The 27,678-nt window shown below is 44.8% G+C and overlaps 2 protein-coding genes across 5 annotated transcripts in view; one reads left to right on the top strand and one right to left on the bottom strand.

Annotated features, from left to right (window-relative positions):
* The window catches only part of PBX2 (PBX homeobox 2), a 33,986-nt gene extending 30,491 nt beyond the window's left edge, over positions 1-3,495 (top strand). For both annotated transcript variants that reach the window (XM_063296298.1, XM_063296297.1), the window contains exon 9: positions 454-3,495. In XM_063296298.1, the coding sequence (XP_063152368.1) occupies positions 454-546 (93 nt within the window). In that variant the 3' untranslated portion in view covers positions 547-3,495. The remainder of the gene's footprint in view (positions 1-453) is intronic.
* An 11,149-nt stretch (positions 3,496-14,644) lies between these two features.
* RNF5 (ring finger protein 5) lies at positions 14,645-27,270 on the bottom strand. Of its 3 annotated transcripts, none has more exons than XM_063296335.1 (6): positions 27,088-27,268; positions 26,171-26,189; positions 23,725-23,837; positions 18,607-18,661; positions 18,379-18,493; positions 14,645-15,995 (listed from the first exon to the last, which is right to left on the bottom strand). In XM_063296335.1, exons 1-6 carry the CDS (start codon positions 27,225-27,227, stop codon positions 15,907-15,909), a joined length of 531 nt encoding a protein of 176 aa, XP_063152405.1. In that variant the 5' UTR covers positions 27,228-27,268; the 3' UTR covers positions 14,645-15,906. The 3 variants fall into 3 exon arrangements, with proteins under 3 accessions (XP_063152405.1, XP_063152406.1, XP_063152407.1); XM_063296336.1 differs by having other exon boundaries at positions 18,379-18,490; positions 27,088-27,267; XM_063296337.1 differs by lacking the exon at positions 18,379-18,493 and having other exon boundaries at positions 27,088-27,270.
* Positions 27,271-27,678: the final 408 nt, after the last annotated feature.

The raw sequence follows: 27,678 nt of genomic DNA, 5'->3' as shown, positions 1-27,678 counted from the left end.
CGGATGCTGCTGATTCGGTAACAATCCAGGAACAGCTTTATCGTATTACCTGCTTTTGCATGTAAGTACCTGTTTCAAGCAAAGTGAAAATAACATAACTGTGGCATGTACATGAATAATGACATATACACATTTGACTTTTTTCCCTCCTCTGATAACAACTGTCTCGGATGACCAGCTTAGGAATTGTGTGTACTTTAGAAGAGGAATGGATGTAAAATGATATTGCAGTGTTCTCAAACAGTTGCTTGGGTAACATAACCATGCTGGGCGTGTGGGAAGTAAGACTGATTATTTTTGTAGGAGACAAATGGATCTGAAGTAGATTCAGGACTTTAAGAAAGCAGAGGGATGGTTCATTAACTGGAATTTTCACAGGGCGGGGACTGAAAACTGAAGAACTCTTTAGAGAAGGGAAATTTACCATCGTCGTTTCTTTTTATTTTCATTTAGGCCAATGGAGGCTGGCAGGAAGCAGCCACCCCCTCTTCTGTAACCTCTCCAACAGAAGGTCCTGGCAGCGTCCACTCTGACACATCCAACTGATCGTGCTGTGCTGGCTGTCCCCCCCTTTCATGTTCGTCCTGATGCCAGGGAAGAGAAAAATGCCAGTTGTGAATGGGCTGGGCAGAGGAAGAACTCTTTTTCATTGCCTTAGGATCACAGCATCACAGTGCCGGGGAAGGGAAGGGTGGGGAGGGGATCCACTGGTGCACCCCTGGGGCTTCAAGATGGCAGCACTCCTTGGGGCAGATCACTTGAGATGCACCCACTTGATATAGGATGGTAGTCCTTCTGTGATCCTGAATGGCATCTTTAGTAACCAAGATGTGACTCTAAGCATCCTGGAGGGGACCCAGTATGGCGACATTATTGGGAGGTGGGTGGGAAAGGGTGGGAGGTGCTGTCCCAAATGGCTTATCAATTTGGAGGGGTTGAGGGATAAGCTAATGTGGTACCTGCAACCAGTATCATAATCTGATGGATCGGTCTCATAGGTTACACCTGCCCCAAAGGATCCGATGGCCATATGGACTGATCTCTTGGTGGTAGAATGAGCAAAGAAAGTTGCCAGATAGGGCTTATGTTGGCATCTCTCCATGATGGGATGATTCCAAGGTGGTAGACTGGTGTCTTCCTGTCAAGTTTAACTATGACACGAAACCATTGGATACGGATCCTCTCTAGACCCAAGGTGGCACTTCCTTCTTATGTTGTAACCAAGGATAGTAGCTTCTGTTATGGGATTATTTCTGAAAACAAGAAGTGCTCTTTTGCTCCTGTCTTGAAAGTGGATTGTGTGGAGTCACAATGCTGTCCCTTCTTGGACTGAACCATCCTACATGCCTCTCCATGTGAGTAGTTTTCCTGCATCTGAAGATCTATGGTGGAATTCATCTGAATCAGAAAGGAGACATTTCTCTTGAAGATAACCTTGAAGAAAAGGTGTGGGAAGGCAAGGTGTTGATGAGTAATGTTGGTAAGGAGGTTAGACGTAAGATGTACCTTTACCCAAAGGTAGTGGTAGAACTCCATTAGAGCAGTTAAACGTATTTAGAAAGGGGAAGTAGTATTAAGCACAAAGTTTGTGTATCTTCCTCTGCAGGACTGGATGATCTAGAACAGGGTTTTTCAAGCTGTGTGTGGTGGAACCCGAAGATGCCATGAGAATTTGGTGGGGTTCCAAAAGAAATTCAGAAAAAAACTTCAGTTGAACACAGCCAGTTTGCTGTCACTAGCGTCTTGCCTCTTGATCAGTGATTCTGGGAATTTTTCTTTCAAAAACTCGCAATTAATTGTGTCCTGGAAATGTCTGAAAAACTCTGCTCTGGAATAATGGGGGGGAAAGGCAGCTAAGGAACCCAGCTTACCATGAATGCTACGCTGTGCCCGTGCTGTGAGTGGTGAAATAGGGGCATGCAGCACTTCGGATTGGTGCCAAAAAGGTGTGCTTCAGTGTGTGTGGGCACGTGTACCACACCTGTTGGCACCCCCTTAAAGGAGCTGTGTCTTTTCCTGGGATCACACAGGTGCCATGCACTATCAGGAAAAGACACTTTAAGTTAAGAGAACTGCAAACCCACAGCCGCTCTGAACCTCCTTGTCACAGCCTGTTGGGGTGGCCTTAAGTCAAACCTGCATTTTCCTGGGATTGCATAGCTGCCATGCGGTCCCAAGGCAAGACACAGCTTCTTTAAGGAGGTGCTAAGGTGCATCATCCCCACCCCAAAGCTCCTTTCAGCATTGGATCTGAAGTGCTGGATCTGTAAATCTTTCGTTTTCTGTTCCTTACTGCTTTTCTTTGTCCCCCTTTCAGCTAATCCTACGTCTGATCAGTTCTTACATGTCCATAGTCCTTTTGAGATTTCTTTTTCATTTTTAATATTTTCTGACACTGGAGGCTTAGTTTCCTTGTGTATGCCTCCTCTGTTACCAGGCTAGAGTTTTTCTGCTTAATCAAACAAAGCTCCATCAGCAGGTTCCTGAACTATACATTTTCAGTGTAGTGGTTGTGCAAATGGTAACCGTGTGCCAGACAGAAGGACTTTTTACATTTCTTTTTTTAAAAAAGGAAAGAAAATGAAAACGTACAAAATAGCGCAGATAATGATTGGGCACGGTTATGTCCGTCGCTGTAAATTCAGAGCATCCTTAAAGAGCCACTGTTAATAATGGCGGATGTGCTTATTGCCAAGATTTGCTTTTGCAATATTATTTTTCCAATAATATTGGAATAAAAACAATGGAAGGGCCTCCAAACAGGACTGTATTGGCTAAGAGGAGATATCTTTTTGTCCTCCCTTTGAAGTTTCGCAGAAATTACCTTGGATTGAAAAAAAAATCCATTGATTTATTTTGGAGGGAGAATTTTTGGCATGGCAAGTGGAAGTGGGGGAAAGGTTAAGTTCTCTGCCTGTGGTGATTGTAATCCCTCCCTGCTATTTTTTACTAACCTTACACCAAATGAGTAAGATATTTACATAACTTAAAATTTCAAATTGACCTTGGGAATCTTTGGAGTTCCTTGTCAGTGTTACCTGGTGAGAAAACCAGTGAAGATGGATTTGTCCTTTGCTGAAAAATTGTCAGGGATTATCAAGTGGGGCTACAGTATATATGCCACAAATTCTGATGGTAAAATCACATTTTTCCAATAGTGTGGGAAGAAAAACAATGGAGTGGCCTCCAAACAGAATTGTATTGTGTTGGACTGACCCGGTAGTTGGGCCTGACCTCTGCAACAGAAGCGTGGTCACAAGGCAAAGCACGTGAATTAGATATCAGATTAGTTCCAATGATGTGCAAGAATCTGGACTTGGCAGAAACACACCAAATGCTCACACCGATTCTGTTTGCTCTTGGCCTGCTAAGTGGCATTTGGGGGCAGGGGGGAAAGGATTTGAACAAACCAGAAGAGAGTGCCATATTGGGAAACACTGAAATGCATTTCCATCTCAGCTTAGTTCGGAGGGGCATTTTCTTCACCAGGAGGGGGGGAAAAGTGTGCGTGTGTAAATAGTTCAGTGTGCAAAGTGAATGATCAGAGAGGCAGGCAGCAAAGCACAGCAACAACCACAAATTAGACTGAAATCCACAAGAGTGGGTGTTGAGAGGTGCACGGTGGAAGGCCTGTAGGAGGTTAGACGTTTGAAAATAGCGGAAAAGGAGGCAAGTAGAAATGATGGGAAGATAAACCCTTGAAAATCTCAGAAAGGAAAATAAGTGAAAGCCAAGGACAGGAATATTTACGTTAGATAAATAAAGCTTGACATGTTGTTACATTGGGAAGGGAGAGACAAGTAGTCCAGTAGTCCAAAAGTGTTTAGGGCAGCGTTTCTCAACCTTGGCAACTTTAAGATTTGTGGACTTCAACTCCCAGAATTCCCCAGCCAGCGTGGCTGGCTGGGGAATTCTGGGAGTTGAAGTCCGCAAATCTTAAATGTTGTTAAGGTTGAGAAACACTGGTTTAGAGAGTATAGAAAAGATTCAGTAGAAAATGATTGATGGGAAGTGGGGAGGAAAGACCTTGAAGGCACCTTTTCACAACTCTTTGATCAGAAGAAACCTGTTTGGCAGGAGAAGATACCAAAATAAGATGCAAAAGAAGATGGTTGACTGGCAACTGATAGCAAAAGAAAGGCATGGACCACTGGAGGAAGGATCTGCTCCTGAATGGTGCCAGCACCAAAGGGATGCCAGGGAAGGGTGACACTTTCACAAGAATGAGACGCAACTTTTCAGCGGTGGAAGAAAAGGGACACCTCCGATCCACAGAGACATCCGACCAGCTCTCCCAGGCTTTGGAGGGCTCCGCGCTAGTCAGTCCAATAGCTTTATTACCTCATGGCAAGAGAAACCAATAGAGACTTGGGACAGAGAACTTCTGAACCTGCTACCTCTGTGTACCCTGTGGGGGGTTGAGGGGGCTGCTGTGAGACCCCCCCACCTGACCCAACCCATTTCCCCTTGACAGTTGGGGGGGTGGGGGACTCATTACCTGACTGGCCATGTGACTTGTTCTGGGTTTTGCTCTAGATTTTCTTTGCTTTTATGATCATTATTATTTTTCTTCTATAAAATTGAAGACATGTTTTGCCCTGGGATTCATTTGGGGAAGAAAGGATGGGGGGAGTCTCTTGCATTGTTTTTTGTATACAGAAGTTTCTAAGGTTTCCTGGCAGAAATTCTGGACTTCAACTCCCTTGGGCCCTAACCAGTGGGAGCGGTGGCAAAGGATTGTGGGAGTTGCGGTTTCAATAGGTGGATTAGAGTAGCTGGCTGGGGAATTCTGGAAGTTGAAGTCCACACATCTTAAAGTTGCTGAGGTCAAGAAACACTGGCCTGCACAAAGTCCTACCCTCATGTTTTGGGACCTAACAGTAATAGGGGTGGGGGTAGGAAATGAATGAATCTGGGTTGGAGAGAGCTCAAATTTGTCAGTTATCTATGATGGAGTGTGCAATTCTGAGGTTTCCATTGCCCTGGTGCCAGCTCGGAGGGGAAAGTATTTGATCTGGTGAAAGTTTTATTGGTGTCACAGTTTCCACTGGGCAGAGGTCCTCTGAATGCTTCTCCTTGTGACCCAGTGACAGCTATTTTGTCTCCTGCACTGGGAACGGGGACGGCGGGGGAGTGCATTGGTTTTGTCAGTTGTGCCTTTATTTTTTATAGCCCATTGATGGTTTTGCTTTTTTGTGATGGTAATCCTAGGACAAAAGCTGGTTTGCTGCCACAGCAAGGAAAAAAAACAGTTCAGAAAGAGGAGGCCCACCATGTGCGGTTTCCACATGTGGCTTCAAAGAGGCTAGTTGAACAGGCCAAATAAGGAGTAGCTGTATGGCTAAATGAGATGCACAGGAGATCTGCCATTAAGATGTTAGATTTTTTTTTTTTAAGGTGGAATGATGTACACTTTTTCCTTATTAAAATCACCTCCTTGCAATATATATATATATAGAGAGAGAGAGAGACAGCACCTTTTGCTTTTTGTTCTGTGAGGCAAAAGGGGGGTGCATTTTAATTGAGAAAACAATACCATGTGCCATGCTGCACTCCTGACTTGATTTGTACCTTCTCTGGGGTGGCTAAAAGTTTTGCTAAAAGAATAGCAAAACTTTTACACACACACACACACACACACGTAGATTGCCCTTAAGAGAGTACAGTACCACCAGAATGCATGGAGCAGAAATATATATATAATATTTGTGAGAACTGTTGTGTGTGTTTAAAAAAGGAAAAATATCTACTGGAGCTTCTAGTTTTATGTCATACTTAGTTGGCCATGATTTTTTTTTAAAAAAAAAGCCTGAATCTTAGAATTCTGATGACTGACACAAATCACCAGTTGTGTTTCAGAGAAAAGCACTTGTTTTCCACCAGATGCTTTCTTTGCAGAGCTGAAACTTTGCTGATGTCAAACAGCCTTTCTGTACCTTCAAAAACGACTTAAGGGGTACAAATTCACCAAGAAAGATGTTTGTTCCTAATTGGTTTTGCTCTTACTAAAATTCCAGGCTTGCACAATACAATGTTCACACAAGATGTGAATACACAAAACAACCCAAATGAAAACTAACCATGTGTGTGCTCCAGATGAGTTGGACCACAGTTCCCAGATTTCCCAGGCACCATGCCCAGTGGCTGTGTCAACTGGTGATGTTGGCCCAACACTTCTGGAGAGCATACGATTGGGGAAGGAAGATGGATAGCCAAGGTTAGCTAGTTTTAGGGATGATGACTTCTGATGGGCAGAACTACATGGAGTATGCATTAGGAGAGGAATCTGATGCTTGCTGGTTTTACGATGGCTGCAGGTACTGTAATACTCTGGCAGAACCCTCCAATTCAGTGTTTCTCAACCTTGGCAGTTTTAAGTAGTGTGGACTTCAACTCCCAGAATTCCCCAGACAGCATGAAGTCCACACATCTTAAAGTTGCTAAGGTTGAGAAAAATTGCTCCAACTGATAGGCAACTCTGTTCAACTGACACGCACTTTGGCATGGAAGAGTTCATGTGTCCGTGGTTTGGGGCATGTTAAGCCATGGGTTTTAGCATAGCTGGTCAACTAAGGCATGAGGTTGGGTTCATACGACATTCTATACTACACCTACAAGGAACCGTGTTATGGGTTAACATGATATTTGAGCCCCACCACATATGGCAAGCCAAAGGCAGCAAATGATAGGTTCTCAAATGGAAACTGTCAGTTGTCACCTCGTGTCTCCCTGTTGAAAACAGTTTCATGCTGCTGGTGCTGTTGATGGACTGATTTGGAAGTGTCCTTTCATAGAAATTGGCGAAAAGGGTCCTATCTCTCTGCACAAGAAAAGACTTCAGATTAGAAATTGGATCTTCCTAGTGAAACCAAAGGATGTAGCAGTGAAAATGAGATTCTTGAATGCAGGAAATGTTTATCAATTCCTTTGTTTAAATTAACTCGTTAAGATCTTCATACCGGGCAGTTGCTTATACAAGCGCTTGTCAGGACTTTCACAGCACATGTAGGATTAACTACTATGCTTTTACTCTTGGTTCAGTATCTTAGCCCTAGGTAGGAGATGCTGGACTTCCATTCCCACAAGACCCAGCCTGGGTGGCAATGAGAAAATTTTAATCTGGCATAGTTAATGTTCAAGGCTATTAGACACTGGGTTTCCCTACAGGCCTGTGCCCCTTAATTAAGAAGCAAAACTATCCATGGATCTTGGAGCCATAGATCCATAGGAGTCCTGGACAATGCCCAGTGTTTTTAAGCTGTGCACCCAGGCACGCTACATCAAAAAAGTGGGGGAAGGAGTAAAGTCAGAGTCACTGAGCAGCATTCCGATGCTGAAGGGTGTATTTGTATTCATATTGTGGGACTCTAGTTTACTACTCACAGTTTACTCGGAAGCAAGTCTCAATTCTTACTCCAATTTCAAAACACGGGTGTAATTTGGGTAAATTACTGGTGTGATTTAAAAGGGCGGCAATTCCTAATGGTATACCCTACGTGGAGTAAACATTGTAGGGCCCAAATTCAAGGTTTCATCTGATCTCTACTCTAGTGCCACGTTACAATAAATCACTTCAGGCAGTTCTGTTGACAATTAGTAAGGATAAACTGGGTATTTCAATCTAGGCAAGTGGTTGGATAATTTCCAATTGTGCACACTAGGGCTGTGTTTCAGCCTTGGCAACTTTAAGATGGGTGGACTTCAACTCCCAGAATTCCCCAGCCAGCATTGCTGGCCGGGGAATTCTGGGAGTTGAAGTCCACCCATCTTAAAGTTGCCAAGGCTGAGAAACACTGTGCCAGAGAATAACCAGACTTTGTTAGACCACAAAACAGACCTACTCGCAATGCGTGGTTAGTATTTTAAAGAATGGGTCTAAAACTTGATGGTCTCCCCTTCAAGGAGAGTTTAGTAGAGTTTGGAAGAGAAGAATCGGGCTGCAGAATCCTATGCATGTCTACTCAGGAGTAAGCCCCATGAGTTCAGTGGAGCGCCTTTCCAGGTAAGTGAGTATAGGAGTGCAGCCCTGGGGAAGGAGAAACCTGTGACTTCATTCTGTAGTGATTAAAAAAAAGCAAAATGGTTTATTATCATTATTATTAGTATTATTATTGGAATCACTAGACCTTTTTTTTCCCCATACCTGCAAAACACAGGCTTTAAACTCATTTCTAATCTATGTTTTGTCTTTTGGGCTTCTCATTCCCCATCTCATTCCAAGGCCCTCCCTTCCCTATTGAATGGGACCTGACCTTAATCTCACTATCCCAGAATCAAAATGGCCCCTTTTTTAGGCTATCTGGCTTTCTCTAATTCGGTAACCTGAAGCCCGGATGATTCCTAGTACTATTGATAACCAGGCCTGGTGCAGCCCTTCCTTGATAGATTTCCTGTGCTGCATGAAGCCAAACTCCCCCCACCCCAAAGCAGCTGTGGGAAAGTAAGATTGCAAACGAAGGACATTTGACAAAGCAACTTATTTTGGGGAATGATTTGATCCCTGCCCCAGATAGGGCTGCTTCAACATCTTCCTCCAGCCTGAAAACAGCTGCATTTTTTTAAAGTTTCTTGTGGGGGGGGGGTGATTGGATTTTATTTTGGTTTAGATGATGAGAGGCAGAATCTTGGTCAGGAGCCAGAGCAAGCAGGGAACTTGAGCTAGGAGGCCAAGGCGGCAGGCTTCTTCGAGGGAAGAGGCAGAATTCCATGCTGATGGGGGGAATATAATCTATTTCTTTCGAATTTCCCCATCCCTCCCTCTTGTACAGTTTTGCCTAAACAATAAAATATATTTTTTCCCACTGATGATCTTCCATTATTTATAGTGCTCCTTTGGAGAATTTAAAATTCTCCCAAAAGGTTTCCAAGAAAATTTAGCCATCATGGGGATAGAGGGAGATGTATTCATAACCAGAATACACAGATTATGTTCAATTAAGGATGTAAAAACTGGTTCGTGGGCGGCAGGATGCTCAGTTGGGGCCAAAAATGTAGCACATTTTGGTTTACATTTGAAGGGAGAGAGTGTTTTAAATCTTGAAGCCTATGATGATCATTTTGCCTCTTCATAAACACAATTCTCAAAAATACCAGGTTCAGGGCACGCTGATGTCTGCTATACTACTCTCAATAAGTTTTCCAAAGCTTGACAGACTGTTGTGCCAACAAAATTGCACACCTGCTAACTCACGATGGCAATGCAGTCTTGTTAAGAAGCCACAACTGGCTGGATTCATACAATAGTGTAAGTTGCATTTTCCCAAACCCAGTAGCTGGGTACACACAACACACCAAGCCCCCCAACTAAGGTTTAGCATAAAGCGTTAGCCCAACTTTAGTGAAAGGGTTAGTCCGCATGAGTAAGTGGAAGGAAGCAGTGAAGATCTGCGCCAGATCCATTATTTAAGTCCATCAATGAGCTACAGCAGTCTTTGCCAACCTGGTGCCTTCTAGATGCATTTGTTTCCTATTTTCAACCAGCAAGACCAAAAGGTGAAGTTGAGAGAGATTAATATCTAGGTGGAACGTAAAGAGCTTCAAAAAATCCTCTTCAATTGAGTGAGTAGACATCAATGTAAATGTACAGCAGTAAAACACCAAATACACATTTGTTTGTTGTTTATTCGTTTAGTCGCTTCCGACTCTTCGTGACTTCATGGACCAGCCCACGCCAGAGCTTCCTGTCGGTCGTCAACATCCCCAGCTCCCCCAGGGACGAGTCCGTCACCTCTAGAATATCATCCATCCATCTTGCCCTTGGTCGGCCCCTCTTCCTTTTGCCTTCCACTCTCCCTAGCATCAGCATCTTCTCCAGGGTGTCCTGTCTTCTCATTATGTGGCCAAAGTATTTCAGTTTTGCCTTTAATATCATTCCCTCAAGTGAGCAGTCTGGCTTTATTTCCTGGAGGATGGACTGGTTTGATCTTCTTGCAGTCCAAGGCACTCTCAGAATTTTCCTCCAACACCACAGTTCAAAAGCATCGATCTTCCTTCGCTCAGCCTTCCTTATGGTCCAGCTCTCGCAGCCATATGTTACTACAGGGAACACCATTGCTTTAACTATGCGGGCCTTTGTTGTCAGTGTGATGTCTCTGCTCTTAACTATTTTATCGAGATTTGTCATTGCTCTTCTTCCAAGGATTAAGCGTCTTCTGATTTCCTGACTGCAGTCAGCATCTACAGTAATCTTTGCACCTAGGAATACAAAGTCTTTCACTGCTTCTACATTTTCTCCCTCTATTTGCCAGTTATCAATCAAGCTGGTTGCCATAATCTTGGTTTTTTTGAGGTTTAGCTGCAAACCAGCTTTTGCACTTTCTTCTTTCACCTTCATCATAAGGCTCCTCAGTTCCTCTTCACTTTCAGCCATCAAGGTGGTATCATCTGCATATCTGAGATTGTTAATGTTTCTTCCAGCGATTTTAACTCCAGCCTTGGATTCCTCAAGCCCAGCTTGTCGCATGATGTGTTCTGCATACAAGTTGAATAGGTAGGGTGAGAGTATACAGCCCTGCCGTACTCCTTTCCCAATCTTAAACCAGTCTGTTGTTCCGTGGTCTGTTCTTACTGTTGCTACTTGGTCGTTATACAGATTCTTCAGGAGGCATACAAGATGACTTGGTATCCCCATACCACTAAGAACTTGCCACAATTTGTTATGGTCCACACAGTCAAAGGCTTTAGAATAGTCAATAAAACAGAAATAGATGTTTTTCTGAAACTCCCTGGCTTTTTCCATTATCCAGCGGATATTGGCAATTTGGTCTCTAGTTCCTCTGCCTTTTCTAAACCCAGCTTGTACATCTGGCAATTCTCGCTCCATGAACTGCTGAAGTCTACCTTGCAGGATCTTGAGCATTACCTTACTGGCATGTGAAATGAGTGCCACTGTTCGATAGTTTGAACATTCTTTAGTGTTTCCCTTTTTTGGTATGGGGATATAAGTTGATTTTTTCCAGTCTGATGGCCATTCTTGTGTTTTCCAAATTTGCTGGCATATAGCATGCATTACCTTGACAGCATCATCTTGCAAGATTTTGAACAGTTCAGCTGGGATGCCGTCGTCTCCTGTTGCCTTGTTATTAGCAATGCTTCTTAAGGCCCACTCAACCTCACTCTTCAGGATGTCTGGCTCTAGCTCACCGACCACACCGTCAAAGTTATCCCCGATATTGTTATCCTTCCTATACAGGTTTTCTGTATATTCTTGCCACCTTTTCTTGATCTCTTCTTCTTCTGTTAGGTCCTTGCCATCTTTGTTTTTGATCATACCCATTTTGGCCTGGAATTTACCTCCAATGTTTCTAATTTTCTGGAAGAGGTCTCTTGTCCTTCCTATTCTATTGTCTTCTTCCACTTCCGCGCATTGCTTGTTTAAAAATAATTCCTTATCTCTTCTGGCTAACCTCTGGAATTTTGCATTTAATTGGGCATATCTGCCCCTATCACTGTTGCCTTTTGCTTTCCTTCTTTCTTGGGCTACTTCTAGTGTCTCAGCAGACAGCCATTTTGCCTTCTTGGTTTTCTCTTTCTTTGGGATGTATTTTGTTGCCGCCTCCTGAACAATGCTGCCAACTTCTGTCCAGAGTTCTTCCGGGACCCTATCTACTAAGCCCAGTCCCTTAAATCTATTCTTCACCTCCACTGCATATTCCTTAGGAATATTAGTGAGCTCATATCTAGCTGATCTGTGGGTCTTCCCTAATCTCTTTAGTCTGATCCTAAATTGTGCAAGAAGAAGTTCGTGATCTGAACTACAGTCAGCTCCAGGCCTTGTTTTTACCGACTGTACAGATGTCCGCCACCTTTGGCTGCAAAGGATGTAATCAATCTGATTTCGGTGTTGTCCATCTGGTGAAGTCCATGTATAAAGCCGTCTCTTAGGTTGTTGGAAGAGAGTGTTTGTTATGCAGAGTGAATTGTCTTGGCAAAATTCTATCAGCCTGTGTCCTGCTTCGTTTTGTTCTCCCAGGCCATACTTACCTGTAATTCCAGGTGTCATTTGACTGCCCACCTTAGCATTCCAGTCTCCTGTGATGAAAATAACATCTCTTTTAGGCGTGTTGTCCAGTAGGTGCTGCAGATCCTCATAGAACTGCTCTACTTCAGCTTCTTCAGCATTTGTGGTTGGGGCGTATATTTGGATCACTGTGATGTTAGATGGCTTGCCCTGAATTCGAATTGAGATCATTCTGTCGTTTTTGGGGTTGTATCCAAGCACTGCTTTAGCCACTTTACTATTAATTACGAAGGCTACTCCATTTCTTCTGTGGTCCTCTTGTCCACAGTAGTAGATCTGGTGGCCATTTGATGTGAAGTGGCCCATTCCAGTCCATTTCAGTTCACTGACGCCCAGAATGTCTATCTTTAATCTTGACATCTCACCAATAACTACATCCAATTTGCCCTGGCTCATAGATCTTACATTCCAGGTTCCAATGGTGTGTTGATCCTTAGAACATCGGATTCGCCGTTCACCACCAGCACCGTCGGCCGCTAGCCGTCCTTTCGGCTTTGAGCTAGCTGCGTCATCACGTCTGGGGCTAGTTGAGCTCATCCTCTGTTCCTCCCCAGTAGCATTTTGACCATCTTCCGACCTGGGGGTCTCATCTTCCGATGGTATACCGACATATCTCTGGTTGTACTGATCCATTTAGTTTTCACGGCAAGAATACTGAGGTGGGTTGCCATTACCTTCCCCAGGGATCGCATTTAGTCTGACCTCTCTGTCATGACCTTCCCGTCTTGGGTGGCCCTTCACGGTTTAGCTCATGGCATCATTGAGGTGCTCAAGCTCCAGCACCACGACAAGGTAACGATCCTTTGCTGAAGCCAAATACACATACGTATGACTATAATGGGTCCTCAGCTGGCAGTGTGTCAACTGCAAGCCATCTCAGGATGACAGCGGCCCCAAATGAGAACTTGAGGCTGGTGTTCACACAATACGCTAAACTGAGCAGGTGCATTTGTACATGCTTAGTTTGGTTAACACTAACCTTCATTTGTTTGGGGGTAGGGGTTAGCATGGTAAGACAAACCCATATTTTTGTATTGTACAACCCAGCAAAACCCAGATATAATTTGTTGTGTGAAGAGCAGCCAGGGTAACTGTAGCAGAAGAAAACAAATTTAAATCCTAAGGATGGATAGGAAATGAGTGAAGTTGTCGCTGTCCTGCAGTTTTCTTTCCAAACAATCCCTGGTTTTACACCCAGACTGTTGTGTGCTAAGGCATCACAGAGCTCCAAAGGAACTATAACTTTCGGAGACCTGAGTTTAGATGCCAACATCTTGTCTTTTCTCAGGGAAAGGAGGGTGTGAAAGTTGCTTTGGAGTTGGGAGGTGTCTAAATCTAAGGAAATAGCTAAGTGATGGAGCTAGGTGTGAGACAGTAAGAGGATGGAGGGGGGCTGCCTGGTGACTCCTGGTTTCCGCAATACAATTTTACAAAAATACAGTAGGCCCTTTGCAGAAAAAAACATGCAACTTCATCTGTCCTGGCAGCAAATTCAAAATGAGGGAACATACTTTCTCTGCCACAAGTGGATCGTCTTTGGTAGCTTTACAAGCAAATTCACAGAGGGTCAATTCACAAAGCATTTAACTAGGATAGAATATAAGCACCCATGATCAGAGATTGCATACTGCAGAAGACAAGATTGGAGAGGCAGCCGTAACGTCAGGTGAGCAGCGCTCCTAATTTCGTTTCCTCCCGTTTTCTTCAGGGCATCAAGCATCTTGTGGTGCAAGAGTCGACAGGTGGCCTGGGGGAATGTGTCTGCAAAGGGCTTCTGATTGTAAATCATCATCAGAAGGCCAGGCTGGCAAAGATCAGATCTTTTTAGTTTTTATTCCCTCCCTCGTTCACCTTGGCTCATTTTGGGTTAACTTGCTTATTAGAGGAGGGCAGGATGTCTGGGTCAAGGCAATGGCAGAGAGTGGTAAAGAAATTCTTGTTTCAAAACAATATGCTTGCATCTGTTTCTATACCAAAGCGTTGGAGGAGGGGGGCCATGTTGGTCTATGGGACAAAAAAACAGGAATCTGGTAGCGCCTTTTTCAACCAACAAACTTTATTAAAAGGCAGACGCTTTTGTGAGCTGCACACAAAAGCTTCTGCCTTTTAATAAAATCTGTTGGCTGAAAAAGGTGCTACCAGCTTCTTGATTTTATATCAGGGTGGGCTACCCATTTGGGGCTGAACAGCCACACTTCTTAGACTCTGGATTTGGGGCTGCAATAGCAAATATCCTAGACCAGCGTTTCTCAACCGTGGCAACTTTAAGATGGGTGGACTTCAACTCCCAGAATTCCCCAGCCAGCCAGCCATGCTGGCTGGGGAATTCTGGGAGTTGAAGTCCACCCATCTTAAAGTTGCCAAGGTTGAGAAACGCTGTCCTAGACAGAGGACCATCACCACTTTCTTCCATCAGAGAAAATGTTGTAGCGGTCAAATAGCTCCGATAGGCTGATGTCTGTTCATAACGTGACACGCCTGTTTTGCTTATTTTCAGAGGCACCAATTATAACAGCTTTGTTATTATATTACAGCATTTTGTGCTTTTTCCTTCCAAATGGGCATACTTTTCCCCTCACCCGACCCAGCCACCCTTAGCAAAGAAGCTCTGTTCCCACAACTGGATAGGAATCATGGGTGAATTTAATTAAAGCATTGGTTAACTGACATCACATTCCTTCTCTGTCACCTCAAAGGGAGGGAGAAATCATTATCCAAGCAACTTCTGGGCCACAAAATACTGTTATTCAAGACTTAAGATGTCCAGTGGTCAACCATCCCCTCATTAACCCCAAACATTTCCCAACATTGTTGGAAGAGCAGGAGATGGGTGGATGGAGAATTAACAACATCAAGCATCCCCATCTCAGGACCTTGCGTGACTCCAACAGAGTAGTAAGGGATTAATAGCCCTCCTCAGACGGAAGGAGGGAGAGGGGAAAATACCCACAATAGCACATACTGTACATTCTCAAAACTCTGGCAGTTTGTCCTATCAAAAAAATAGCCAAGAGAAGCTCTCTGGGGAATCACCTGGCCTCAAGTTAAAAGTATATGCAGCCAGTTCCTTGTGGGACCAACCAGCAGGTTTAACTTGTCCCTGCAACCATTCTTCTCCTTCCCTGCCTTCCACTTTTGAATACCTTTGTGCCCCTCCGCACAATCACTTTCTGGGGCAGGAGGCTGAACAAGTTGGGCCCCTCCCCCTGCTTCTTCTCTGGGGCAAGAGAAGCAAGAGAAGCAATAGAATCTGTCCCGCCCAAACCTTGCTTGCCCACCAAAACCCCTTTCCCTGATTAGTGCGCTTTGACACAGAGCTCGGTCTAGCTACTTTTGCCCAACAGGCAGCTTGCCTGCCAGTTGAGGAGCAAATGCTATCATGATTGCAGCCAAAGCAGGGGAAAAAGGGGGAAATGCACCAGGCCCCATCCTTCCTCCTGCGTGCTTCCTCCAGCTTGCTCCTCTCTTCCCCACTGACTTTGAGATTTCCCTCACACCTGAGACCTTTCTTTGAAGAAGAGAATGGAAATAATCTATCCTTGATCATTCTAGCATACCTACTCTCCATTCAATCCATAATTAGGTTGGGGTTGTGTATAAACAACCATTTGCATACCTGTTGAAGAAGCAGCCCTATTATGGTTTTAATTCTCTTGGGAGGAGGGGGGGAATGAAGGAAAAAAAGGGGGGAGAGAGTTTTTGCCCTGCCCAGATTACACCCCACCATACAGTATTAACCCCCTCCTGCCTCTTCTAGGCATTCAGCAAGCAAGTCCACCCACCCGAAAACTGTTCTCCCCCCCCCAACCCACCCCTGCAATATCAAAGTCCTTTTGTTCAGTTCTCGTAGACTTTAGTACAGGTTAAGCTCAGTGGGGTCCAGCAGGTCAGACACTGAGCAACCAGAAGAAAAAGAAGATGGCAATGAAAAGAAATAATGAATCCTGCCAGCTTGATGGTCTAGCCGCATCTGTATCTGTGCAAAAGGAAAAACAAGAGAGTTAGCCTAGGCAAAACCTAAAAGCAAGCTGGCTGCATTCAGACAACAAATTTAACCCACTGAACCGCTAACTAACCCTGTTAGGCAGCACCCAGTCACGCTAACCAAGGGCTGCCAATCCGGGGAATACAGAACACCCAACTTCTCTGCTCCTGCCTGGGATTCCATGAGCTGATACACTCCAAACACCGCTGATAAAGCTCTGCTACATCGATGGCTGTTCCCCATTTGCCAGGCAGGCAGCAGTGGGCGTGTCTGGGCATTGCAACCAATCAGTGTTTAGGAGAAAATCATGTGGCTCTCAAGCCTCGGCAGTAAGTTCTACAGTGGCAGCTGGTCTATGCTTCCATCTTTCTTCCTTGGAGGACTAACTGGGAGGGCCTGGAACATTTCCCACAGTTTATTGCTATTTGGGTTGGCACATGACCAGTCATGGGAGGCTGGTCCAACTTATTGCCCCCGTTATAGTCTTTGAGTTGAAATGGTCCCAGTTGGGCCAAATTATGCCATCAGGTCTGGGGGCCCCAGGGGACTGTCAAGATACTGAGGTGGCTCCATTGTTGTTGACACCTGCTGCCCTCTTAGCCTTTACTTGAGATTTTTCATTTTTTTTCTGAAGAATAATTGCTTTTTATATATCAACTGTTTTATAGTTTTATTGTACGCTGCCCAGAGTCCCTTTTTCATGAGATGGGCAGCCATATACATTGGATGGATAAATAAATAAATACAAAATTAGCAGGCTTGTTGGTTTGTTTACAAAATGTATAGATGACCCCAATCTGTTACAGCTCTTCCAAAACACAACAGTAAAATACTACAAAATACGGGGATCATCGAAAGTCCAGGAAGAAAAAGAATAATTGTTTAAAAAACACACACTTCTCCCAGCGCTAGAGCCAAGGCTTGCTTAAACAGGGCCTGGATGGGGGCTGTGCAAATCTTGGGGAGTATGAGGTTTCAAAAGATGCTAAGACAGAGAAGGAAGGGCTGCTTCCTGGGCCCCACCAGGTGGCGGGGTTAATCCATGGGACCTGGAGCATGTCAGCTCCGCCAGGCTATGTGGGATGGGGAGAAATGACATGAGATAGGAGGTCCCTGAGATAACCAGGCCCTCATTCAACAATATCCTACCATGTGCTGACCTAGTCTAGAGTTGCCAGATAGCTGGCAAAAGGAGGCCATGTCCTCCTTTTTATCCTCATGTCCTCCGTCCAGCAAGCACAGCCTTAAAATCAAATACTGTCCAGCTTTTTGAGTGTCCTGGTTTCTGGTTTTTTGTTTCATTTGGACTGTTTTCACAACAGGAGTCAGTCAAACTTTTGTGTATTGTGACCTTGTAAATTGTCTGCTTCTTTCTTTCCCTCAACATCGACAGCCTCGACAGCCTCACTTTGTTATTTAATTTATTTCCTGACTCCAGCAATCAGGTTCAATCCAGCCCCTTCAGGTCTACGATCCCTATAGATCGCATGGCTTGTCACATTTCTATGGTGAAATTTGAAAAGCAGATCATCGTTGATTCTATATTATTGCTAGCATATGTTCTTGAAAATAAAGATTTGTTGGAAAAACATTGCAATTAAAAAAATCTTTCTGAGGCTGGAAAAAGTAATTTCATATACATGTAGGCCTAAATACAGATAGTCTTCACTTACCAACTGCAATTGGGGCCAGCAACCCATCGCTAAGTGGCATGGTTGTTAAATGCAACATCATGTGACCACTTACAACATCAATTCCGGTTGCAGTCATTAAGCAAATCACCGCAGGTTGTTAAGTGCAATGTCACATGACCGTGACTTGCAACTTCCTACCGGTTCCCCATTGACTTTGCATGTCGGAAGCCATCTGGGAAGGTCACAACCAGCAATCATGTGATCGAGGGACTCTGCAACGGTCATAAACACCAGCTGACAAGCACCCGAATCATTACATGGCTGTGAAGATGCTGTGACAGCCACACTTTGAGGACCAGTCGTTAGTCTCGCTTTTCAGCACTGTCATAAGTTTGAACGATCACTGAATGAGTGGTTGGTAAGCAAGCAAGGACTACTTGTGCATTTTTTTGCAGCGTCTTGCTATAATTTTTGCCATGGATGCCAAGGAAGTTAGTGTGTCCTCCTTTCCCCCACTTGTCCTCCTTTCCAATTGTCCACCCTCCTTTGCCTGTGCAGAGAACTGGTAACACTAGCCTAGCCAACATATTGTGGGGACCCATCCACGTGGTAACAAGAGAAAGACGTCGTTTGGTCTTGGTCTCAGCAGAAAGGACAAGAAAATATGGCTACAGGGAACCAAAAGCCTGTTGAGCAGACACACGCTATAAGCGCTGACCCACTTTACAGCAGGGCCCTACCTGCTCTTTCTCCTGGGGTGCTGTAGCCCGTAGCAAAAAAGCTGAAGGGGAACGCGCCAATGCCAAATGCCATGTGGAAGCCTGTGGCTGCTTCAGGAAAACTGCCGATGCCCTGCTGGGTTGGAGGGGGAGGAAAGAAAAAAGAAGGGTGGGGTAACAACGTGTTGTGGAAGCAGAGTTAGTTCAGGATGGATTTGGGGAGGGGAGCTAGACACAGGCTGCACTCACCGCTCGCAACTCAGGCTCCGGGCGCTGCCCTCGAGGTCGGGGGGGAGTTTTCAATCTGTGTGGTGGAGAAAAAGGCAGGATTAAGCCCCTTGCCTCAGCCCCGCTGCTTCTCACAACCTCCAGTCTTCCTACAGGGGATGCATCTTGCTCTTAGGTGCCCAAGACTTCCTAGCTCACCAAGGAATCTGTCCCTGCCCAAAAGGACTTACAAGCTACAATCTTATACCAGAAGATGGAGAACGCAACAGGACTGAACAGGGAAAAGAATATGATTACAGGCAGTCCTCGCTTAACGACCACAATTGGGACCAGCATTTCAGTTGCTAAGCAAAGCAGTCGTTAAGTGAATCTGACCCAATTTTACGTCCTTTTTTGCAGCAGTCATTAAGTAAATCATGCAGTTCCCCATTGATTTTGCTTGCCGGAAGCCAGCTGAGAAGGTAAAAAATGGTGATCATGTGACCACAGGACGCTGCGATGGTCATGAATGTGAAACAGTTGCCAAGTGCCCAAATCGTGATCACGTGACTGGGGGGACACTGAGACGGCCATAAGTGTGAGGACAGGTCACGTCGTTTTTTTCAGCACCGCCATAAGTCCAAACCATTGCTAAATGAATGGTTGTTAAGTGAGGTCTAGCTGTATTTCCATTTCTTACATGGCAGCTGATGAATGCCTGTGTTTGCATGACATAGTACGCAACAAGAGGCCTCACGTGATATCAGAGCTGGTTTGCAGGCCACTGAGGTCGTCTTCCTTGACCACAAGGTGAAATCATCATTTGCGTAATGTAATAGTTCTCACACAGTCAGGGAAAAACAACACGTTAACAAATCTTAGCACTGAAAAAACAAGAGATAGATGTAAATCAGCCCTCCCACACAAAAGAGCGGGGAGAGGCCGCCCAGGACAGAGGGCAGGAAAAAGAAAGAGATGAAAACCCTCTTCCTCTTGAAACCCAGCTATCAGCAGAACGCTTCCAGCACAGCTTTCTAACTTTTCTTCAGTAAAGGTCATTTATCAGCAGTCCTTCGGTTCTGGTGAATTTGCCTAATTGGTACCAGTCCTGCCAACTGGGAGAAGCCTAATATCATCAGTCTAGTCCAGTGTTTCTCAACCTTGGCAACTCTCAGTTGTGTAGACTTCAACTCCCAGAATTCCCCAGGTTGGGGAATTCTGGGAGTTGAAGTCCACACATCTGAAAGTTGCCAAGGTTGAGAAACAACGGTCTAGTCACTTCACCCGTCTCGCATGCCAACTGAATTTAGATGGAAGGCAAATCTACCCTTTATCCCCATCTACTGAATGGAGAGAGAGAATTCTGGAACAGCTGGGACCAAATTGCCAATATCCGCTGGATAATGGAAAAAGCCAGGGAGTTTCAGAAAAACATCTATTTCTGTTTTATTGACTATTCTAAAGCCTTTGACTGTGTGGACCATAACAAATTGTGGCAAGTTCTTAGTGGTATGGGGATACCAAGTCATCTTGTCTGCCTCCTGAAGAATCTGTATAACGACCAAGTAGCAACAGTAAGAACAGACCACGGAACAACGGACTGGTTTAAGATTGGGAAAGGAGTACGGCAGGGCTGTATACTCTCACCCTACCTATTCAACTTGTACGCAGAACACATCATGTGACAAGCTGGGCTTGAGGAATCCAAGGCTGGAGTTAAAATCGCTGGAAGAAACATTAACAATCTCAGATATGCAGATGATACCACTTTGATGGCTGAAAGCGAAGAGGAACTGAGGAGCCTTATGATGAAGGTGAAAGAAGAAAGTGCAAAAGCTGGCTTGCAGCTAAACCTCAAAAAAACCAAGATTATGGCAACCAGCTTGATTGATAACTGGCAAATAGAGGGAGAAAACGTAGAGGCAGTGAAAGACTTTGTATTCCTAGGTGCAAAGATTACTGCAGATGCTGACTGCAGTCAGGAAATCAGAAGACGTTTAATTCTTGGAAGGAGAGCAATGACAAATCTCGATAAAGTAGTTAAGAGCAGAGACATCACACTGACAATAAAGGTCCGCATAGTTAAAGCAATGGTGTTCCCCGTAGTAACATATGGCTGCGAGAGCTGGACCATAAGGAAGGCTGAGAGAAGGAAGATCGATGCTTTTGAACTGTGGTGTTGGAGGAAAATTCTGAGAGTGCCTTGGACTGCAAGAAGATCAAACCAGACCATCCTCCAGGAAATAAAGCCAGACTGCTCACTGGAGGGAATGATATTAAAGGCAAAACTGAAGTACTTTGGCCACACAATGAGAAGACAGGACACCCTGGAGAAGATGCTGATGCTAGGGAGAGTGGAGGGCAAAAGGAAGAGGGGCCGACCAAGGGCAAGATGGATGGATGATATTCTAGAGGTGACGGACTCGTCCCTGGGGGAGCTGGGGATGTTGACGACCGACAGGAAGCGCTGGCGTGGGCTGGTCCACGAAGTCACGAAGAGTCGGGAGCGACTAAACGAATAAACAACAACATTTACCTTTAGCACCAGATGAGTTAACGTGTTGTTCAAAATGCTGTGACACTAGAGCAACTGGTGACTTAGTTCACACCTCATGGCTGAGCAGGCATTTTAGTCAATGCTGAATAAGCCACAATCTCTTAATTCTAGATATTAAGCCAAAGCCTATATTCTTTATACTGATTTTTTTTGGTCTTTCATTTGGGGTGTGAACGGAGGGTCCCCATGAATAATATTGGGGCCTGCCATAGCACCAACACCCTGAGAGTCATCATCCCCAACAGGGATATTTTCCCAGGATAAACTCCCCAGTCTGATGGCTGCTCACCTCCTCCCCGCTCACCTTGGACATTCACATGTAAGAGAAATCAGAGCAGTTTTTGATCTCATGCAAAGCATCTAGGGCAACCAGAGATCCTGACCATTGCTTTATTTACTATCAATGCTTTTATGCCATTTCAATCATTTTGTCTAAGCAGCAAAACAGAATACAATAATCAAAGAAAAAGCTAACTTTATCAAGCTATAAAAATACAATCAATAGTCACTATTATAAAACCATAGTACTATCATCAATCAACAAGAACTTTCATCTCTACTCAGGTACTTTGCCTACTCCTGTTTCAATCCCCGGATGCATGTTGGAAAAGCCATGTTTCCTAAACACCAAAAGTGAGAGGTTGGATCTTATATCTGGTAGGAGGAAATTTCCCCAGGGCAGGAGTTCCTGCAGAGAAGACTTGCCTCCAAGTCCCCTCTCATCAAGGAATGGGACTCAGTCAGCATTCTCTACTGGCAGATTTTATTTCAAGTAAGCTGTCTTGCAGAAAGTCAGGATGCAAACCACACAGGATTTTAAAGGGGGCCACCGGCAACTTGACTTGCACTGAGAAAGAAACCAGTGGTCGTTTCTTCTTTTGCAATATAAATTTAATTTACTCAATTTAATAAGGCTGCCCACTCCAGAAGACGCTGGTTGGCTTACCAAATCCGTAAAAAGAATTAAAACAATTAATATTGGTGCTCTGTGACAATATAGTTACAGTGCAGGCCACTTCATTTTGCACTTGTTGCAGTTTCCAGGCAGTCTTCAAGGGCAGACCCATTATAGTAATCTGCCCTGGTGCTGGGCAAGAACCTTACAATCCAGTTGCTATACAAGTATATGTTATACAAGTATTATGTGTGTGTGTGTGTGTTATACAGAGTACCAACGGGCATCATTTTTCACTAGGGCTCAGACTGCCTCCTGCTGGACTGAGTTCCTGCGTGTGACTTGCTGGCAGGAAATAAGTGGACATGACCTGCATGGTAGGCAATTACCAATCTTCCCTTTTCTTTGAAAAAGGAAGGCTTCAGAAACCACTTAAATCGGAAGAATTCACGCCAGGGACAGAAAGTGAGGAGGACACCAGTTTACAGCAAAGGAGAATTATTTTGTCAGGGCTGAGAGGCATACTTCATAAAGTGGGTGGGGGCTAAAAGTGATCAAATTAGAGATGAAATTTTTGAATTTACTACACAGGTAGCCCTTGACTTAAAACTGTTCGTTTAACAATGGTCCGAAGTTACGATGGCATCGGAATGGGTGCTTTACAGGGTGTAAAGCACTTCCAAGCATCACAAAATGTTGTACCACCCCCCCACGGTCACATGAATGCATTTCCAGCGCTGGCAACTGGCTTGCATTTATGAATGGTTGCAGTGTCCGATGGTCACATAATTGTGCTTTGGGACGTTTTTTGCTGTTTTCCGGCAAAAAATGCCCATTGGGGAAGCTAGATTCACTTAATGACCACCCTAAAAATGGTGTAAAATCGGGTCCAGTCACATGGGGACTCAGCTTATGACCGCAATGACTTACAATCACAAATGGGACTGGAATTTCCATTGTAAGTCGAGGACTACCTGTACTGTAAGTATTCCCCTTTGCCACATTAAAATTTGTGGAGTCCTTGGTGTTCTCTGAGCTTAGTTGTTTGCCTGCAGATGTTTCATTGACAGACTAGGTAACACCATCTGTGCAAGGGAGTGTGGGGTTTGCCCCCTGTTGATATACAGAAGGTTGCCCTGCCAGTCTTGGTGGGGGTGAGGGTTTCTCCTTGCTAGTTCCATGATTAGGGCATTGTTTTCTGCTTGCTTGATTGTTTGTCTGCTTGATTGTCTGTCTCCTTGGTAGTTTTCCCCTTGTAAACAAACAAGCAGACAAGCAATCAAGCAGAAAACAACACCCTAATCAAGGAACCAACAAGGAGAAAACAACACCCTCACCACCACCACTGGCAGGGCAAACTTCTGTATATAAAGGCGGAGCGAACCCCACTCACAGCAGCACTGATGATGTTACCTAGTTGGGTAATGAAACGTCTGCAAGCAAACAGCCAAGCTCAGAGAGCACCAAGGACTCCACAGTTCAACTCTGAGCTACATATGTATATTCTCTTCTATTGGTACATTAAAATTTGACAACAAATGTAGGCAGGTGTGGGAAGCCAACTCAAGGCTTTGGGAGAATTGCACACAGCTCTGGCATTGTGCTCTGCCCCCCTCTTTGTCTAAAGAGAGAAGGAATAGTGGAAAGGGGGCACCCCAGAATTAACTGGAGGGCTACTCGAACTCCAGCAAAGAAGGGGATTGTTTACCTGGGATCCTGCTGAGCAGAGCTGCCACGCCCATAAAGAGGGATGACTTTGTCCCGGCTGATGCCTGCCTTGCACACAGGACATTCCTGACGCTCAGGCCGTGTTTCCAGCCACTGAAGGGAAGAAGGGCAATTGTAAATTAGGAAGCTTTTTGGCCACGTCCAAATATGTATATATTTACGTTCGAAGAAGGCAACGTGAGCACCTTTGGGGGTCTACCAAGTTTCCTGTCCCAACTGACTTTTCATTCCAAAAATGCTGTCAATTAAATAAGAAGCTGGCAAGCTGAGATGTAAAGCATTGGGCTGGAGCTTTGTATTTATTTGCAGCAATGGTTTGGGGCTTTGCAAATGTCTCAATGGATTGGAGAGAGTATCTGGGGGAGATAGTTTGCTTCTGGTCACCATGAGTTTTGCGACTGGTTATACCTGCCATGGCACCCACTTTAGGACACTATACATCACAGGCTCTGAAACTCCATCTGGACCAAAATAATTACTTACACCCAACCTAGGCACACACACCAAAATAATTCCCCTTTCAGCTGTGACCATGGACATACTTCAATATTTATTTTTATTATTTATTATTCAAATTTTGCTACCGCTCATCTCCCCCAAAAGAGGAGTATCGTGTCTGAGACATATGAAGTAAAAATATTGAGGATGTGAAATATTGGAGGAGCTGGACTAAGAGCAAGGAGACCAGGATGTAGTCTCAGCTCAGTCTGGACTAGCTCAAGAGCCACGGTAGGACAGAGGTGAATGTGTTAGACTAGAAGTGAGGAGACCCAGATTCCGGTCTCTGTTCTGACACAGAAGCTCGCCAGGAGTCTACAGGCCAGGCACCTCCAGCCCGACTTACATCACTCGGTTTCTGTGGGAGAAAAACACCTTGCACTCCCAAATGGAAGGCAACATATAATCCAACAACTCAACAAATAATTCCAGTGCTGTGAAACAGGCACACCATTGCTTTCCCTAAGTAATTTCCATTGGCTTCCACACCAGGGACCTAAGATAGCTCTGAAAGCGTTTGCCAACGGAACACATTCTCCTAGAAGAAAATACAGTGGAAGGGTATAGAAAGATCAAACAAATTGTGAGGAGCTCAAAGAGAGTTTAGGTCAACTTTATCAATTACTATTAGGTTGCAGAAGACCCAAAGCATTTCTAGGCCAATCCAGGGAAAAGTCAGCACGTGCAATTGTTTCGAAAGTTTACAACCAGCTATTTTTCAGTGTTGGAACAGTGAGGTTTTAGATTTGCTTTCCTTGGTTTAGTTGTTATCTCAGGAACATTAACCTGAAAACAACTGTTGTTTAAACTTGGGGGAGTTTCAACTGCCTCGTTTTTAATTGCTTATTGTCATCCTCCTCCTCCTCTTAAAATGGTTTCTGAAGTTATTGAAGAAATTTGGCTCCTCCTATTTGAGCTGAGGAGAGATTCAGTTCAAGAACAGCCTAATAAATGCTTTACTAAAAGAGTCCAAAGGTCTTTTTGGCTGATACTGCCATCTACCAGAGCAGTCAGTCAAATGCATACACAAGAATTAAAAGCAAGAGCAAGCAGAGATGACCTTCATCAACTATTCACCTTCTTCAGCATTGGTTATAGGTATGCCCTCCTGACTACACAGGAACCCGGGTTTCCTAAGGGACCGTCTTCTCCCAGTGGTTTCTACCTGTCCAATCCGGTCCGGCAGATTGGGCACATTGCGGGTCCCATCAGCCAAGGAATGTCGGCTGGCGGAGACCAGGAGATATGCCTTCTCTGCTGCAGTGCCTGCCCTCTGGAACATTCTCCCTCCAGAGATTAGGATGGCCCTGACCCTGTTGGCCTTTCATAAGGCCATGAAGACCTGGTTATATGCCCGGGGCCCCGAGTTTGTTAAGGGCCCCGTTTCTTGGCTATACTAATAACTATGATGATAATTTTTCTCAGCTGCCATATATCTTTGTTTTTGTACTGTACTGTAATGGCTTTGTTTTTATACTTGTTTGCCGCCCAGAATCACTGGGTTGAGATGGGCGGCTATAGAAATTAAAATAAATACATAAATAAATAAACCCATCACACTGAGTTACAAAAAAGTCCTCCAGCCTCTCATAAGGGGCATGAAGATTACTAATCAGTAAGGCAGGAAGAGCTCTTGATTAACCATTCTATCAGCTAATAACATATTCCCTCTAAAGATTATTTTTGCCCAGGAGCACAAGACTTGCCCCAGACTAAGCCAGCCTTGGCTGACATGGTGTCATTCACATAATTTCAGGCTACATCTCCCATAATCCCCAGCTAGCCCAATCAGTAGCTGTGCTGGCTAAGAATTCTAGAAAGCTGCGGACATTAGTATATATGGAAGAGACAAGATGGGGAAGGCTGATTTAAGCATTTCAACTCTGGCCAACCTTACAGTCAGCGTCCAAATAAACAGAGCAACTCACCTGGTGAAGACAAGGCCAGCTGGAAAAAAAGAAAAAGTACAAGACCTTTTAAAGAAATCTGGATCAAACCAACATAAAGAAAAATCACTTACTGAATCAGAACTTCGAAGGGCACACAGAAATCAACTACATCCAACAAGTCACACTTGTGAGATGGGTAGCAATACAAACTTAACAATCAATAAAAGTAATAAATAAAATCATTAACAAATCTAAGTGAACAAAACACAGTTGCTGGGTTTCTGCAATAAGTTATACCCCAGCATATAAATCAAAGTATTGCCTGGGGCGAGGGAGGGGTTCACCCCACTTGCAAGGGCACAAGCTACACAATTTAGCCTAGTGTAACATCTCATGAGAAGCCAGCTTGACAATATTGTGAGCTAGTCTCCTCCAAAGACCCTCCTTCCAGACCAGTGGGACGACCCAAGAGCATCGGTGGCTGGGGATGACACAGCAGGCAGTCCTCAAAAGCTACTCTCTATCCCAGTGTTTCTCAACCTTGGCAACTTTAAGATGCCTGAACTTCAACTCCCAGAATTTGCTGGCTGGGGAATTCTGGGAGTTGAAGTCCACGCATCTTAAAGTTGCCAAGGTTGAGAAACGCTGCTCTAACCACTAAGCCACGCTGCCTGTCTTCTGGTATACCTGCCCCTCTCTTAGATTTCAGCTACACCCCAAACGTGATGTCACTCCCTTGTTTTCAGGACCAACCGAGCAACCACAAAGGAAGCAGGTGGAGCTTCTTTCGCGAGTATGAAAATAATCTAAAAAAGAAGCGCGGGTTCACGTGTTGGATTTCGGCCTGTCTAGACTTCTGCCCATTGGTGCAGAAATATTATTTTTTAAAATTAAAGCACCCTCCTGGTTCTCCTCTTCCCAGTGCCACACCTCTCTGTCCCCGTTCCCTCGCTCACCAGTACAGGTGGCCGCAGAGGCCGATGACAGCTTCTCTGGCGGGCTCCAGGCAGATGTTGCATTCAAAAGCACTGCGATCGCGATTTGACCCCTCCGGTTCCCCATCTGGAACCCCTGGACCTGTCCCGGCGGCCGCCATCTTCCGCCCTCACTTAAACTAAGGGGGGGATGCAAAGGCCCGCTGTTTAGCAATTGGTCTTTCTCGCCATCTTTCACGCTCTGTCGACATTTCATTGGTGGCAGGGGTAATCATTTGTGGCACCTGGCAAAGCTGATTGTATACGTTCGAGTTAGTCCCGCCTTCAATTCTCTGGGGGCCCTTAAAACTTTTTTGATTGGTGCGTTATTTGGGCGTAGAATACGCAGCAATGTTATTGGTTGACATCCCTTGCTTTCCCCCACCTTCGTTCCCTGAGCAAAATAGCAGGTCATATGACTGGAAAATCAAGAAGCGTATCCTGATTGACAGAAACGCCAGCCTCTCAAAGAACAAAATGACCGAAAGGTTGGGGCGGAACCGGAGAAAAAAGGCTTGACTTTCTTTTGAAACCCACCCCCTGAAACGCCTAGCGCGCGGCGACGGGACGTAG

Source organism: Candoia aspera, chromosome 2, assembly GCF_035149785.1.
Source record: "Candoia aspera isolate rCanAsp1 chromosome 2, rCanAsp1.hap2, whole genome shotgun sequence".
Classification (NCBI taxonomy): Eukaryota; Metazoa; Chordata; class Lepidosauria; order Squamata; family Boidae; genus Candoia; species Candoia aspera.
Note: the sequence above shows the minus strand (reverse complement) of the source record. Positions and strands in the feature narration are given on the sequence as shown.

Coding starts and splice junctions, on each gene's coding strand:
- RNF5 (XM_063296335.1), bottom strand. CDS start 27,227: ATGGCGGCCGCCGGGACAGGTCCAGGGGTTCCAGATGGGGAACCGGAG. Junction 18,662..23,724: donor TCTGCTCAGCAGGATCCCAG/GTAAACAATCCC, acceptor TCCACCACACAG/ATTGAAAACTCCCCCCCGAC. Junction 18,494..18,606: donor CGGAGCCTGAGTTGCGAGCG/GTGAGTGCAGCC, acceptor CCTCCAACCCAG/CAGGGCATCGGCAGTTTTCC.